Consider the following 16,583-nt stretch of genomic DNA (forward strand, 5'->3'; position numbering starts at 1 on the left):
TAAAACTACCTTTTGTTGTTTAAAAAGTGCATGTTTTTTCTTAGGAGCGGATTCATCCTCTTAACAGCTCTCACAAGAGTAGGTATATTTAGTTTAGAGGGTGGCTCCTCTTCTGCTGAGATGGAGTCAGAGTGAGAGGTCTGTGTCTTCTGCCTAACCAGATATTATATCAGGATCAGATAACTGTGTGGACTGGGAAGATAACACATCCCGTTTAGTAGGCTCAGTAGGTAAAGGCTTTGATTTTTGCAGTATTTGCTGAAAAACCATAGAGGCATTAGCCAGACTCTGTACTGAGGTAGACAGTAAATCTACCCATGGGGGAGGCAAAGGAGTACCTGCTGTGGCCATCCCACAGGGGGAGCTACCACAGGGACTGCTAAGTGGTCCGAAAGTTTTGCCAGCATCTGTGAAAAGGCAGCCCAGGGTGGGTCCGGAGGGAGAGACACTGGGTTGAGGGGCCTGGGACTATGTAAAAATTAGTACAAAGACACTTCTGAATAAGGTCCTCTGTGGCTAAGCCTGCTGAGCAGAACTTACAAGACACCAAAGTAGGAGGCGCAGCATCAGCTGCTTGTTACTCTTTCCTCTGCCAGACATAGCCACAAGAATAATAAAATACACAGTGCAGTGAACACCCTACAGTATGTATAATATGGCACAGTGTAGTGTGCAACTGCGTTATATAGTATGTGATGGCCCTCACAATTATATAGGAGATGTGAGGTACAATGAACCCCCTATACCATAGTATGTTAGGGTATAGTACAGGGTGTCCCTAAAGTCTGGACACATAGGAAATCTCATTAAATATATGTTTTTTATCAACACAGATTAAGTATGGCTTTGTCGAAAGACAGAATTGAAATGGTACTTCTCAGTGGACGTGAAGGATGGTCATATAGAAAGATACAGTAGCAGATGAATTTAATGCACGTCATTTATTTTTTAGAAAATATCCTTTCTTGCCTGTGTCCCCAGACTTTAGGGACACCCGGTAGAATAAGGGAAAAGGTATAAGTCGAGAGTCTAGAAACTAGAGATTAGCACTAGCACAAGTCACATTCAAACGCAGAAAAACATTACATGTCTGCACTAAAATCAACTACACAGACCACTATGGCTGGTAGGATATAGCGCTGTTATGACCTGGCCCGTGGGAAAGGTAAACAAGGAGACTGGACCCAGCTATCCCGGAGACTTGCTTGCAGAAAATGGCTGCCGCGCGTCTCTGAGGGGGCAGGGGGGTGAGGGAGGAGCAGCGAAGGGAAGACCAGGACCGCAGTGGAATGGCGCCCTGGACTGGGGGAGGGGCTGCAGGGAGAGCGCCTTCTCCCCTTGCTGACGTTTACCCCAGCGTCCCCTGGCCTCCACATATGCCCTGCTCCAGTGTATTATATACCCTGGTGGTCTAGTGGAGTCGTGGGCACATAAGTGTCCACATCAGCGCCTCTGGTTTGTCTCCTGAGACCGGAGGTAAGACTGCGCAAAAATGCGGGTCCCCGCGAACGGGGTCCTGCCTTACCTGTCCAACTGAACTCCGGGGTGCAGTCTGGGGTCCGAGAAGCCTGCTAATTAGTACATCTCAGAGCCCCGCCAGGAGTAACTAGCACAGGCTCGGTGTCACGGCGCCGCGGAGGTGTGGTGGGGTGGCAGCACAGACGTCCAGAGGACAGTCTGGTGCTGCTCGCCCGTTATAGTAAAAATAGAAAATAAATTAAATCATAAAGTAAAAGCTTAGGCTGCTTAATGCAGCCCCTCTGTTATAATGGAGACCCAGCTCCTCCCGGACACCAACAAAACTGAAGTGCTCTCAGGCTGTGGGCGGGGTACAGGAGGAAGGACCGGAGCATCCTGAGATTGAAAAGCTTTGCTGTCTCCCTGTGGAGCCCTATGGACCCTGAAGAATTAAAGACTGTTACATATAAACTGCATTGCATACCGCTGAGAGTGAAGTGCACTGGTTGAGAATTACAGGTAAGGCTGACAAATCCTGAGTGAACCAATGAGCAAGTAAAAACCACCTGCATGCTGCAAAAAAAGTTACAATCAGTGCTCAAGTCACTTACTTTGGATGCTGCTCCACCATTGATGATGGACTTCACAAAAATACCCAGATCAGCATGGTTCTCTTTCGACCGGTTCCCCTTAACGCTGACCCCAAGCCCAGCTGACCCAGAGTCATTGAGTGGAATTTCAAATGTTAAGAATTCTCTTGCTCCATCAGGAGTAAGAACAAGATCGTCATCTTCTGTCTTCTGCAGAATGAAAGTTACAGCTATTAAAAGATTGATTTGGATCTAAAGTGCACGAACTAAATGAGATGCTACAGATGTGTCCACATACATCTATCCTTCGTGTGCTACAAGTTACGCTACACAACGTGGAAGCTCTATGTGACACAGAAGCGCCGAGCGTCTTTCGTGTTACTTTTTTACCTTCAAATGCATCTTATTTGCACAGTGATGTGAATAGATAACACAAGCAGCTTCTACTGATTAAAATGATATACAGCATATGTTCTGTGTGCGGCTGCAGGTGTATCTGCATGCAAAACCGCTACGTTACAGTGTTATAGACGTCTGACGCTGTAATGTAGCAATTCACATACGGATACACCCGCAGTCGCACACAGAACATAGGTAACCCGCACATCATTTTAATCAGGAGAAGCTCCTTGTGCTATAACACGCATTTGAAGTTAAAAAGTCACACAGCATGGCGCAACTAGAAGGGCTGTTTAACGCGCAAGGAGGCTAGATGTATGCTGACACATCTGTATACAGACATAACAAGTAAGACCAATAATATAATATGCACTCACACACAATGGTATCTCCTTACTTGACCCAAGATCTTTCAGAATTAACGATATGAAAAGATATTTACCAAAGGGAAAAAAACCTGACAGACATTGCATTAATTCACAACACTACATGGCTCCTTGCAGATACGTAAATGAGACTAAACAGGGGCACTGCTTATGGAAAATATTCACACATTGTCTGTTGTAAACTACAGACACAGAAAACATCAGTTCAAATTCAGTAATAATTGTTCAATTTCCAACTCACACGTTCCAAGATAGGGGAATTCATGAGTGAAATTTCCTCTCTATTTACCTTTGTGAAATGGTGTGACTTATTCAGCAAATTTAAAATGAAAGAAAACTACCATGACCATCGAACAGATATTTTTTAGTATATATATATATATATATATATATATATATATATATATTATACACATGTATTTAATATTGTATATACACACATACAATACTATATACATACACATATATGCACAGTCAGTTTGGTTCTCCATCAGAACATACACGCTCCGCTTTATAAGGCTAGGTTAACACATGGCTAAAACTGGCGTAATGAGGATGGCTATAAAAAAGGGCAATGTACAAAAGGGGAATTCTTTAATATACTTTTGTAAAGAGAATACAACTGACTTTAATTGAGGAATGCATTATAGAGGGAGAATATTTTATTAATTAATGCCTCATAAATCCTATTCCAAGCTAACACCTCTCTTTCAGTTGCTATTCTCTCCTTCAAATGTCCCTTACTGTATTTGCATTCTGGTCCGTCGTGTTCATCTTGGAAGATGTTTCTCGGAAGGCGATGCTATAACTCCACTGACTTCTCCTGTGACCGGCTTATGCCTCTAGCACACAGACACTTGCTAATGCTCTGCCTGATGCACTGGAACTACATTTGTATCAACTTAAAAAAATAAGCACTGCTTGCACACACAAGGTTTAGCTCTTGAACCGAAAACGTAGTTCATATGCCATAAGAGTTAGAGCTGGTGGAATAGTGGAGTCCCCACATTATAATAGTTCAACAAAGAGGATTTACACTTAAATGTTATAGGAATTAATGCTGATATTTATTTGCAGGTGAATTTACAGCACAAATACTTAACAAAACATAAAAACGTACCTCAACTAATCAACATATGAATTGTTAAGAGATTACATTAACTGGATATGCATGCTGAAACGAGAGGGACCACCTATTATGGTACCACGTTTTTACTGTAAGGTTTCTGTGAGTGAGTCTTTGCTCCTCTGGACAAACACAATGTGTGAAGACAACTAATGTGGAATGACACCTTTTATATGCAATAGAATAGTTTACCACTAACGTGGGATGCAGTCGCCATGCCGGCATTGAAAAATTCAACAATCATAATGTCGATGCCACAATGTCGACAGCTCTTATGGAACATGTCAACGTGTTCACATTGTAGACATGTGAAACATCATCATTCTACATGAAGCGGAGGGTTAGGCAGCAGGAGATACCGCTTGAAGAAAGATGGAAGTCACCATGACCAGACTGCAGGACCCCAAAGACAGTGCCGAAGCCACTGGAGATCCGCTACAGGATAAGTAACTGCTGCACTTCCAATCATGTCGACATTTCGTCTGTGTCTACATGGTGAATGTCCGCACGCCAAGCTTGACAACATGCTGCATGTCGACATTATGAATATCAACTAAATATACCCAACCCGGCTAACACAAGAACTGGAGCTGTGCTCCACTACTATAGAAGGGTTCTAGGTGAGTACCAGCTCGTGGGATGGGCCTTGTGGCAGGGTATCCAAACTTGTGGTTCTGAGTCCGGCTTGGAGGTGACACTAGACCTAAGTGACTGAGCCTTAGAAGTTTGCATGGGAGAATAGATCTACAAACAGTGGTGTGGCTGCAGCCAAGTGGGGCTGAGCCACCTCACTTGGGTACAAAGACAGACGCATACCACTACAGTTAATGTAAATGTCCAGGTGACGCTCAAGAACACGAGAGGTTCAACCATTTATACTGTAGGGATAAAAAGTGTAGAAGGACTAGTAGCCAAAAAACTTCTTAGAATAGTTAATTGAGCCAATATATACAAATGATTATTTGAGCATTATTATTTCTGCTATGACGCTTGTGCCTGCACTGTTGTGTTATTGGGAGCACACATTAATCTGTGACCATTCTGTCATTTACTCAACAATCCTCATGTACAATAAGATTAGTGGTGGCAGTGATTACACTCCTACATAGAGGATTAAAGTAAAAGTTTGATCCAAGAAGACAAATAACAGAGTCAAATGGCCATTAAAAAACATTTTTTTTTTTTAAACTTGAACTAGAAATAGCCAAACTCTAATCCATACACATCTTCCCCTCTATCCCCTTTACATCCTATTAAACCTAAAAAAAAAAAAAAAAAAAAAATTAAAGAGAAGATCAGTGACCATCTAAGAGGTAAGATACCTAACCAGATCCTTAGGAGAGAAGACAAGGTTCTCCAAATGCCGAAGGATTAAGAAACGTTTTTATGGTCTTAGGGTTTTAATAGTAAAGCTGGAAATTGTAATTCAAATATTATATAATCATATTAAATAAAAAAGTTAAATAGTCATCAGCACTGAAAGTCATTTGATACCTATATAAAGAACCATTCAGTTATAGAACAGAATGTTTTAAAGAGCAGTGACGCATGTGTCTGTAAGTATGTTATTAGGACGTTATGTGTTAGGGAGTTTAAAGAATGAAAATAATTTGCTGATAAATCGAGATCTTAAATCTGACATTTAACTTTTATCGATAAAAACAAAATACATAAATAGTGGTTACTACAAATAACACCACTAATTTCGTATTCAGTTAACACACTTTCAAGCTAACTCCCATTTTCAATAAGCAAAATCTTTCCACCCCCTATCTTCTATCTCCCATCTCCCTACTTACATATTCATTAACTATCCAAGCTATTAGGTCTGTCCCATGTTTCATTCAAAACATTTACTTGACACAAAGGTCAGTCAAAATGACTTCAGCTGATTGAAGGCGCTCATGTATATAATTTCTAATAAAGAACTGATGAATGATAAAATATGTTGAATACTTTTTCTTTAATGTGAAGTTTAGCGGAAGGTGACAGTGCAGCATGTTGCTTTCTACACACTGATACGCTCATATGTATATATATATATAAAGGTGGAATGCTGGATCAGTTACTTGAGGAAAATCACAATAGGACAGGCTGCCAATATTTCAGTACGGCCTTTTATAGCGGCTGATGAATGTCTTTATAAATTGGTGTTCATGCAAGAATCTATAAAAATGGGCAAAATTATAAACATTGTGCGGCTGTGTCAGAGACAGGCGGCTCTTGCATGGACGCAAATAGAGGGTTTTAGCAGACAGCACATGTGCAGGTGTGAATTTACTATTTTTTCTCCATCCTATTCTGAATCGGACGGATCTGTGCCCAGTTCACCACTAACTGAAGTGGAACTTAGACCTGGGCTCTGTTGCTCACGTCTGAGCTGAAATAAGAGTTTAGCAGCACAGTGAGACAAGTCAACAGAAGATTAATTCATGAAGAAAGTCAAGTAAATAAAATGATCTATATAAAACAAAATATAGCATGCATAAATAAAATATTAACAACAGACTAACAACAATATACCTTTCCGCATTTAACATAGTGCTAACTATTGCTTTTCTATATTAACATGGGGATGTAGTTAATAGACCAGCGGACTACATGCCGCCGGTCTATATCCCGACAACTAAAGCCTGACGGGGGACTTAAGATAGGCGTCGAAATACTGACGCCGGAATACAGAATGACGCCGGACCAATCGAGGTAAACGGTTTTAGCACTTAACCGCGGGGGGTGGGGGGTTTAGGGATTCCCTGAGGAGGGTTAGGGCAGAGGGAGGGGGTGTTAGAGTTAGGCAGCCCACCGGGAGGGTTAGGTACAGGCACCCCCAGAGGAGGCCATAGGGTTAGGCACCACACCGGGAGTCTTAGGGTACTTACCAGCCCAAGGGCCGGACTCAATTAGCTGCGAAAAGCGTCGTTTGGAGAAAAGTTTTCAGCAATTTGCGCTTTTCGTTTGTTTTCTATTTTTCTCCATATTCAGTTCCAGGACGTTTTCGCCTACGCGAAAACATTACGTGGAAAAATAGGCGAAAAAGTTCCACATATAGTCAGGCGAATTGGAAGGGCAAAAATCACTATTTTGGGGTGCAATTGTGGGGAATTGATCCAGAACCCTTTGGTCACCCCCCCTAATGACTAATTAGTAAAAAAAAACAAAAACATTTTTTTAAAACACCCCACAAATGACATGTCATTTTTGGGGCGAAAATGAAAAAAGTGTTGGAAAGTGGGTAAAAAGTGGGGGGTGCCTGGTATTTTGGGGGGCTATATGAATGAGACAGGTGTTTTTGAGATTGCAGGAGGCTGCAGCAGGTGTATTTTTAAGTTTTTTTTTTATATCTTCACTTTAGAGACATCAAATTATACTAGTATCCATTTTCATGTACCCCAAATTTAACTACGGCACTTATTTTTCAGAAAAAACATTGCTTTCTATAATTTTTATACACATATGCAAATATGCATATACCAGCCCTTTGCCTCAATATAAGTTCACTAAATACTTTTATTAGGGCTACTACTACTATTGTATATTGATTCCCAGGGTCACTGAAGCTTTTTATGGGGTACAGACAGATTTCCCCCCAAAAAAGATGTCCTTTTCACTAGAATAGCTTTGTAAAACATTCATCTATCCGCATTATCGCCTGTTTTACAACTGAATAGGGCGAAAAGCGGGGATGCGCATGGAGAAAACATTGCGGCAATACAGGCGAATGAGGCAAGTTCATTCCGCTCTTCGCCAGACTGCACTTTTCGCAGCTAATTGAATTCGGCTCCTAGTCGGGATCTTGTCCTGTCGGGCTTCTGTAGTCGGGACTAAAGGTACTCATACATCAGCGATGGATTGCTGCAACCCTGCGATGCTGCAACCCGGCATAGCATGATCGCAGAAATCCAACATATTGGATTTCCCCAATATGACGATCGCAATCAAAAAATGATCGTGATCGTCAAAATGGGGACATTTAACATTAAAAATGTCAGCGATCCCGCGATGGATCGCTGAACATCGATGGTTGCCGGTCAGCATTTCTGATCGCATCGCGACGATCCGTCGCAGATGTATGGGTACCTTAAACCGCCAGTATTTCATACCCATTCCTTAACATGTTTGTCTGCATTAATATAAACCTTGTATATGTATACATGTAAGAGATAGCTGGTTATCGCTGTTCATCTTTGTGCCCACACTATCGTTTTATAGTTCTCTAGCACAAACCTCCCTATAGGGCACATTGTAAAACATTTACAATAAGATGACCTTCTTTGTTTTTCTTTGATAATAGTTTAATTTATAATCAAACTAAAATTGTGTAGGCATCTTAACTGAATGTAGCATTTTATGGTATGGTGTCACTATGTTGTCATTTAACATGTCGACATTCGCAACCACAATGTTGACAGCAAAAGGTAGACACTGACGACGATGACATGTATAAATGTATTATCTGTAATTTATATGGCACCACAAGGGTTCCGCGGCACCATATAAACAGCATAAATAGTGCAAGCAAAACAAGAGGAAAATAAATAGTAATACAAAACACTTACAGTACAGTACAACTCATTACAAAACATGGGATACAATCTATATAAACATTATTTCATATGCAGTCACAGTGCCGACAGAGGGAGCGCTGCCTATTGAGCATAAAAGTTTGGTACCTGTGTGGGCAGTGGAGTAGCACAAGAGGGAAGAGGGCTCCCTAGTGGTGGGCAGCAACAAGTGAGAGGAGGTAATCAGTTCTGAGGAGAGGTGGTAGGCATTGGCTGAGCAAAGTGGACGGGGGTGTGGAGGGAGATGATAGTGGAAAAGTAGGTGGGAGAGGTTTGGGTAAGCTTTATAGGTGAGTGTGAGGAGTTTAAATTGGATTCTAAAAGGAAAGGGTCTTTGTAAGACTGGCAGAGGGACTGAATGTGTGGTTTGAAGGAGGTCAGAGTAAAGGATAATTGCGTAATAGATGAGATTGCGAGGCTGTTGATGGATAGAGTAATGGAGGGAGGAGAGGGGACTAGGGAGGTAGGGAAGATTATAATTTCAGTTTTAGGCATATTAAGTTTCAGAAAGCTCTGCTAAACCCAGGAAGAAATAGAAAGACAGTTGAAGAAACGAGTGAGGAGAGATGGGGAAAGTACAGGGGAGGATAGACAGACCTGTGTCTCATCAGCATAAAGAATATATTGGAGTCCAAAAGATCTGATGAATTAATCTAGGAAAGAAGAATAGAAAAACAGAACCATGGGAACTGGTAATGGGAGAGAGGGAGAGATTTAGCGGTCCCAGAGGTAGAAGAACGGCCAGGAGAGGGCCATGTCACGCAGACCAAAGGAGTGAAAAATTTGCATTAGGAGCCAAAAGCAGCACACAGGTCAAGGAGAATAAGCAGAAAGTAGTGGCACTCGGCTTTGGCAGCAAAAAAGTAATTACTGACTTTAACGAGAGGACAGAGAATGAAAACCAGATTGAAGCGGGTCAAGCAGGGAGTGGGAAGAAAAAGAAAAAGGTGATAAAGTGTTTGTAGACAATCCATTTGAAGGTCTTGAAGGCAAAGAGGCAGAGAATGATGGGTGGTAATTAGAGTGTGTGTTAGGGTTAAGGTTGTTTTTTAAGAATTGGAGAGATAAGAGCAAGTTTGAATGCAGAAAAAGGTTGAATAGATGGGCAAGATGTCAACAGGCAAAGGGAGAGAGCAAAAGGAGTGGGAGAGGCTAGGCTAAGGGGGTGAGTGGAAGGAGGAGTGGGCTGGATAAGACCCATGACATCTCCAGAGATGGAAGCCAGATTTGGCAGGGTGGAGGGGTAAGATGGGAAGGACTGGAGGGGAAGAGGCAGGATGAATGAGAAGTGAGAGAACTGGGTTAAAAAGGGCCTTGTGGGAGGTGCTGTCCTGACGGATGGATTAAATTATGGCTGTGAAGTGGGTTGCAAAGTAAGTGGAGGGATAGCGAGGAGGTAAGGGGGGGCAGAGGAGGGAGTTCAAAGTAACAAAGAGACCATGGGGGTATGAGGACTGGATGTGAAGACTAGAGTCGCTTGCCGGTTCCAGGACAGTTTTGCAGGTATCCGGTGAATTTGGAATGCCAAGGTTTAGGCAAAGATCTGATAATGTGCATAATGGCAGCTAGAGCAAGAGTCCAGAGCAGAAGTAGGGGAGCTATTGTGCAAGGCTTGGTCAGGGCAGGAGAGAGTGACAATGGGGAAAAAAAGAGAGGCAAGCAGAGAGGAAAAACCTTCAAAAAGTTGAGATTTCCATTAGGGTTAGGAACAGAATGACAAAAAAAACAAAAACCCAGTATGTAAACATTCTAACAATGTCAACATAACATGAGTGCTAACATGCTTAATGTCGACATCAAGAACAACGTCTTCAATACCAACATGGCGACCATGTTGACATTCTAATGTAGACATTGTGAATATTGGACATATATACCAAACCCACATTTTAGTAGTTATGTACGGTCTCAATTATTGGCATAAGTTAGGTATTAATTTTAGGCTTACTAAGGTATGTTGCTGTACATTAAACTAGAACTGACCTGGTGACCAATATGTCATAATTCACACTAACAAGGAAGGAAATAAGTAGATTTATTTATTTTTCTATATGCATTTTCTTAATGCAACGTGTCAATACACTGGGACTTCCAGAAACATAATAGGACAATATTATATTGTGTGTGCTGTTTTTACCACCCTGAATTCTGATTATTGCCTGGACTTTGTAGAAGGAGAATTTTAATTTGCTTCAGATGTCAGATAACTCTTATTGAAACCGATTTGCACATATACATTGAAATTCATTATTCCCATTATCTAAGTTAATTAACCACATCTGGTGATGATTGTTTTTATGCAATTTGGCAGCAGCTGTGAAACACCACTTGCCAAATATACATTTGTTTTTAAGAGAATTTAGAAAGTTTAGACTGCCTACTAATCTATTAGGAAAACCTTTCCTTGCTTGGGCACCAAACACTCCTGAAATCTATTATAAATTGTACCCCTTGTTTACACACAGATTACCAGCACTTCATGCCTCATGCCTCTGTGGTGTAACCAATCCCTATTGAGCTGACAGACTGATTATCGAGCACACCAAAACAATAGCTGCCACCAATGTGTGTACATTGCTCTGTATATTTTTACATATTTCAAGGAACTACTTATAAAACAAAACATTTCAATGGCAAAACCTTTGCCATATTATCTTACAAACTTTGCCCAATACTTCAAAGATGACTCAGAGTTCATTTCTATGTGAACTTGAAACAGACAAGCTTGCAAAGGGGATTTTCAAAGAAATAAAATTTATAGCATGTGATTTTCATCTTGTAAGAGAATCAAAGCTACGTGGAAAGGAATCAAATAACCACATCCATATGTCTTATTATTTTGCTTTCTTAACAAAAAAGTCACTAGGCGTCTCCTTTAATATTTATCCGGCGCACGTTCTCAATCACACTGTTCCAATGTACTGTGGGGACAGGCCAGCGTCAACATCCTGAATAGGCTCAGACAATAGCTAGAAATGGATGCAACATCAAGGGTGAGCAGTGTGTTTTTATAGGAAAGTATTAGCTAATTAAAAAGTGCACACGCCGAGTCTCCTGCAGAATCTGGAACATTTTACAGACAGACAATTGTTCAATTCAATAATTTTTTTTATTTTTATTATTTTTTTTTTTATTCCCAAGAAACTATTTCTCTTTTGGAGAATTTTGGCCATCTCAAAAAATAGGATTACGTTACACTTAATATTATATTTTATTTACTTTAGAAATTGAAAATAAATGCAATTACCATTTCCAGAAAAGTAAATTATATCAAATTTCTTTTAAAAACTGTTTTTCCATTCTTTCATCCCTCACATATTTCCATGTGTAACGGGGGAGGAAGTTTAAATTTACAGAGAAAACATTTTTGGAAGATGAATGCCCAGAAGTGACGGCACAATCTGCATATTTCTGCTTTTACTGCAATTTATGACTTTCAGACAACCAAAACTGCAAGGATTTGGGAATATCCAGGTGGTTCTTTTGGAAAATATGTTTTGATAAATTTGAGACCAAAGACATAATACAAGACAGCAGACTTGAAACAAATAGAAAAAACAAATACATTCCTTATCAGAAAGCCCTCAGGCCTGTAGCAAATACTGATATAATCAGAGTTATTAAAAAACTCTTTTTCTTTGAGGTCCCATGGGTCATAGAATCTACCTTGGGGTATGTAGTGGAAACAATCCACTGCACCAAACAGCTTCTAGCTCTGCAGCTCCCAGCATGCATCAATCCTCCTCCCTATATACCCCGCCCCCAGCCACAGGCATTCAGTTTGTAAACAAGCCCAACAGCAAGAGATGGAAAGTGGAGAAGGAAGTACATCGCACGCAAGAAACACTCAACATACGAAGAGGGAATCAGTGATACGAAAAACACAAAAGAACAGATCCCAACTGAGGCCAGGTGCGTCAAGGAGGGTGCTTTGTGGACCCTATGGACCTCGAAGAAAAAGAGTTATCTAAGGTATGTTATGCCATAACTCTGATTTTCTTCTTCAGGGTCCATAGGGTCCACAGAATCTACCTTGGGGATGTCCTAAAGCAGTTCCCTTAAGGGTGGGGACGCTCCTGCGCAGAGAGGAGAATTCGCCCCCCAAAGGAAGCACCCTGGGAGGCAAAAGTATCAAATGCATAGAATTTGATAAAAGTACAGTATTGACGTAAGACCAAGTGGCTGCCTTGCACAGCTGTTCAGCCGAGGCGCCATGTCTAATCGCCCACGATGGCCCCAACGAGTAGAATGTGCTGTCACCTTGTTAGGAACAGGGAGATCAGCCTGTGGATAGACCTGAGAAATAGTTGTACGTGGCCAGCAAGCCAAAGTCTGCTTGTTTGCTGGCCAGCCTCGTTTGTGAAACCCATATAACACAAAGAGCGAATCTGCTTTCCTAATGGAGCTGGTACGATTCACGTAGATACGAAAGGCTCGAACCACATCCAGGGAAGCTTCACCTGTAGTCAAATCTGAAGACTGATAGGCCGGAACTACAATCTCCTCATTTATATGGAAAAGGGGAAACCACCTTTGGCAGGTAACCCGCCTTAGTACGGAGGACAGCTCTATTTTGATGGAAAGTCAAATATGGAAAGCGACATGACAGAGCTGCCAAGTCAGAAAGTCAATGAGCCGAGGCGATAGCAAGGAGAAAAAGTGCCATCTTCCGTCAACCGTATCCAAAGGGAGCCGTCTGCAATGTCCTGAGAACCAAAGTCAAATCTCATGGTGCCACCGGAGGGACAAATGGAGGTTGCCGGAGAAACCCTTGCAAGAACGTTCTAACAACCGGCAGAGGGGCAATTCTGTATTGGAACAAAAAAGACAGTGCAGAAACATGAACTCTCAAGGTAGCCAGGCGAAGACCTAAGTCTAATCCCGCCTGAAGAAATGCAAGTATTCTTGCGAATCTTAAGGTCATATTTTCTGTGAGAACACCAGAGAAAAAATGAATGCCAAATTCTGTGATAAATGCGTGCGGAAGCAGGCTTCCTTGGCCTCAGCATCATCATCTGAATCACAGAGGCCGAAAAACCCTTGACCTTGAGGACGGCAGACTCAACAGCCATGCCGTCAAAGCCAGTTGAGGTAAATCCTGATATAGGCAGGGACCCTGCACTAGCATATCCGGCCATAGAGGAAATGGTAGTGGACTGTCTATGGATAGACATGTCAGGTTGGAGAACCAATGCCTCCTGGGCCAGGCTGGGGCTACTAGTATTATCCTGCCACCTTCCTGCTTGAACTTCCTGACGACCCTTGGGAGGAGGGAGATTGGAGGAAACAGGTATGCCAAACTGAAATCCCATCTCACCGCCAGAGCGTCTACGAAGGCAGCTGATGGGTCCCTTGTTCTGGACCTGTACCTGGGGACTTTGTGATTGTGACATGACACCATGAGGTCTGCTTCTGGTACTGGTACTCCCCACTTGTCCGCCAGGAGTTGAAAGACATCCGGATGAAGAGCCCATTCTCTGGCGTGTACGTCCGCTTCAGAATTGATAACACCTGGGATGAAAATTGCAGAGAAAGCCAGAAGATGGCATTCTGCCCACAGCATAATTTCTGCCACTTCCTTCATGGCCGCCAGACTTCGTGTGCCTCCTTGATAGTTGAGGTAGGCCACTGCTGTCACATTGAAGGACTGAACCTGGACCGGCCTGCCTTGTAGGAGGTCCTGCGCCAGTATGAGCGCTCTGTGCACTGCCCGAAGCTCCAAGATATTTATTGGTAGGAGACTTTCCTGAACCATCCACCTTCCCTGAAAGGAGTGATGGCCTGTCACTGCTCCCCATCCTCGCATGCGTGGTGAGGAGTACCCAATCCGGAACCCGTAACGAATGACCCAAATTTAAATGAGTCATCTCCAGCCACCAAGCAAGGGAGAGCCGATCCTCTGGCGAGATGCAAATCATCTGAGACTTTATCCGATGATACTGACCATCCCAATGAACCAGAATCCAATTCTGCAGGGACCTGGAGTGGAACAGGGCATAAGCCACCATGTCGAATGTGGATACCATGGAGCCCAGCACCTGAACTGCCAAGTGTACCAATACTCTTTGCTTGCAAAGAAAACTGCGTACAAGAGGCACTAGTGCCACAATCTTGCCTTCTGGTAGAAGAATCCTCTGTCCCAGAGAATGCACCATCTGCTGAGTTGGAGAAAGAGAGGACTTTTTCCAATATATTATCCAGCCGTGCTCTTGTAGGCAGACAATGGTCATCTGGAGATGACATTGTAACATCTCCTGAGATTGTGCTAGTATCAGGAGGTCGTCCAAATATGGGAGTATCCTGACTCATTGTCGTCTGAGATGAGCCGTCATGACTGCCATTATCTTGGTAAATACCCGAGGAGCTGTGGCCAGCCCGAAGGGTAGAGCCTGAAATTGGTAATGTTGCTGATCTACCGCCAATCTCAAAAATCTTTGGTGGGATCGTGCACATATGCATCCTGTATGTCCAGGGAGACCATGAAATCCCCACGCTCCATCGCCAGCATAATTGACCGTAGGGTTTCCATATGGAATTTTGGCACATGGGTGAACCTGTTGAGAGACTTCAGATTCAGGGTAGGGCGAGTTGACCCATTCGGTTTTTGAATCAAAAATAAATTTGAATAATAACCCCTTTCCTGTTGCGTCACAGGAACTATGACTCCTGACTTCAGGAGGCCCCCAATAGACTCCCGGGAGGCCGAAGTCCTGACCGGGTCTAAAGGAAGGTTTGCATCCACAAACATCTGAGGGGATGCCTTAGGAATATGTTGGCATAACCATAAAAGACCAGCTCTCGAACCCAGGCATCCGTAGTTGTCTGAAACTAGGCCTGGTAGAACTGTAAAAGTCAGCCTCCAACCCTGAGACCCCCAGAGGGAGGCCCGCCCCATCAGACAGTAGACTTACTATCTGGCTTGGAGGCAGGACATTTGCTTGACCCACATTTCTTGGGCTGACGTGTCCTGTAGGCATTACTCTGTCTAGAGGAAGACTGACCCTTCGTCCTACTCTGTGGGCGAAAGGACTGAGCTTCCAACTGCCTAAATTACTAGGGGTAGTCATAGATGGCAATTCAGCCAACTTCGGTGTTGCCAGAGAAGTCATTATGTCATCCAGCTCTGGTCCAAACAGTACCTTCCCCACAAAAGGCAAAGATTCAAGAGCCTTATTGGATCCTGCATCCGCCTTCCAGGTTTTTAGCCAAAAGGATCTTCCAGCTGCAACTGAAGTCGCCAAGACCCTAGAAGCCAAACTACCTGTGTCAATGACTGCTTCCCCCATATACACAGCTGCTTCTCACATCTGATAGAGAAAAGACTGCTGTTCTCTGGTAGCCTCATAGTAATTTCCAGAGATGTTGTAAATTCTTCCATAGCTTTCGCTACCCAGGCTACAGCCATAGCTGGTCTGGTAATAGCTTCAGATAATGAAAAGATTGATTTCACATTATTGTCAAGTTTTTTTTATCTGTAACCTCTTTTAAAGAGGATGCTGCAGGAATGGGTAATGTAGCGCTCCTAATCAACCTCGTGACATAAGCTTCTATCGTTGGGGAAACTTCCCATTTGTTACACTCACTAAGTGCAAATTGGTGTCAAGAGGTCATTTTCCTTGTAGCATGGAAATGCTTCCCAGGAGTACTCCATGCCTCAGACATAAGATTCGTCAGTTGCTCAGACTGCAGAAAATAAGCCTTAGCCATCTTCTGACGTCTAAAGACCACCTTGGCTGTCAGCGGGGCCTCCTCTTCCTCTATACTGAGGACAGATCTAACCAGTCCACCAGAGAGGGAACATCCACAAGAGACTGATGGTCTTCTACTGAGTAAGACCCAGAACTCTGAGTATCAGAGTCTGAAGAGGAGTCCGAGTTGTCATGAGGCAACTGATGGGAAACTCTCTTATGTCCCTGCTTTGACACCACCTATCTGGCTCCTGAGGAGCTATAGGCGGCGGCATACTCTGACTAGAGTGAGCAGTAAGATTAACCCAACAGGAATTCATGGGGGGCATATATATAGAAGGATGCAACTGCTGTGTATACCACATAGCATGGGG

At 42.8% G+C, this 16,583-nt stretch overlaps 1 protein-coding gene across 14 annotated transcripts in view; it reads right to left on the minus strand.

Annotated features, from left to right (window-relative positions):
• PARD3 (par-3 family cell polarity regulator) overlaps positions 1-16,583 on the minus strand; it is a 629,380-nt gene that overhangs the window by 265,642 nt on the left and 347,155 nt on the right. For all 14 annotated transcript variants that reach the window (XM_088462693.1, XM_088462692.1, XM_088462686.1 and 11 more), the window contains one exon: positions 2,070-2,258. In XM_088462693.1, coding sequence (XP_088318819.1) covers positions 2,070-2,258 — 189 coding nt within the window. The remainder of the gene's footprint in view (positions 1-2,069; positions 2,259-16,583) is intronic.

This window comes from Taudactylus pleione, unplaced genomic scaffold, assembly GCF_031769625.1.
Source record: "Taudactylus pleione unplaced genomic scaffold, aTauple2 ptg000053l, whole genome shotgun sequence".
In the NCBI taxonomy this organism is placed as follows: domain Eukaryota; kingdom Metazoa; phylum Chordata; class Amphibia; order Anura; family Myobatrachidae; genus Taudactylus; species Taudactylus pleione.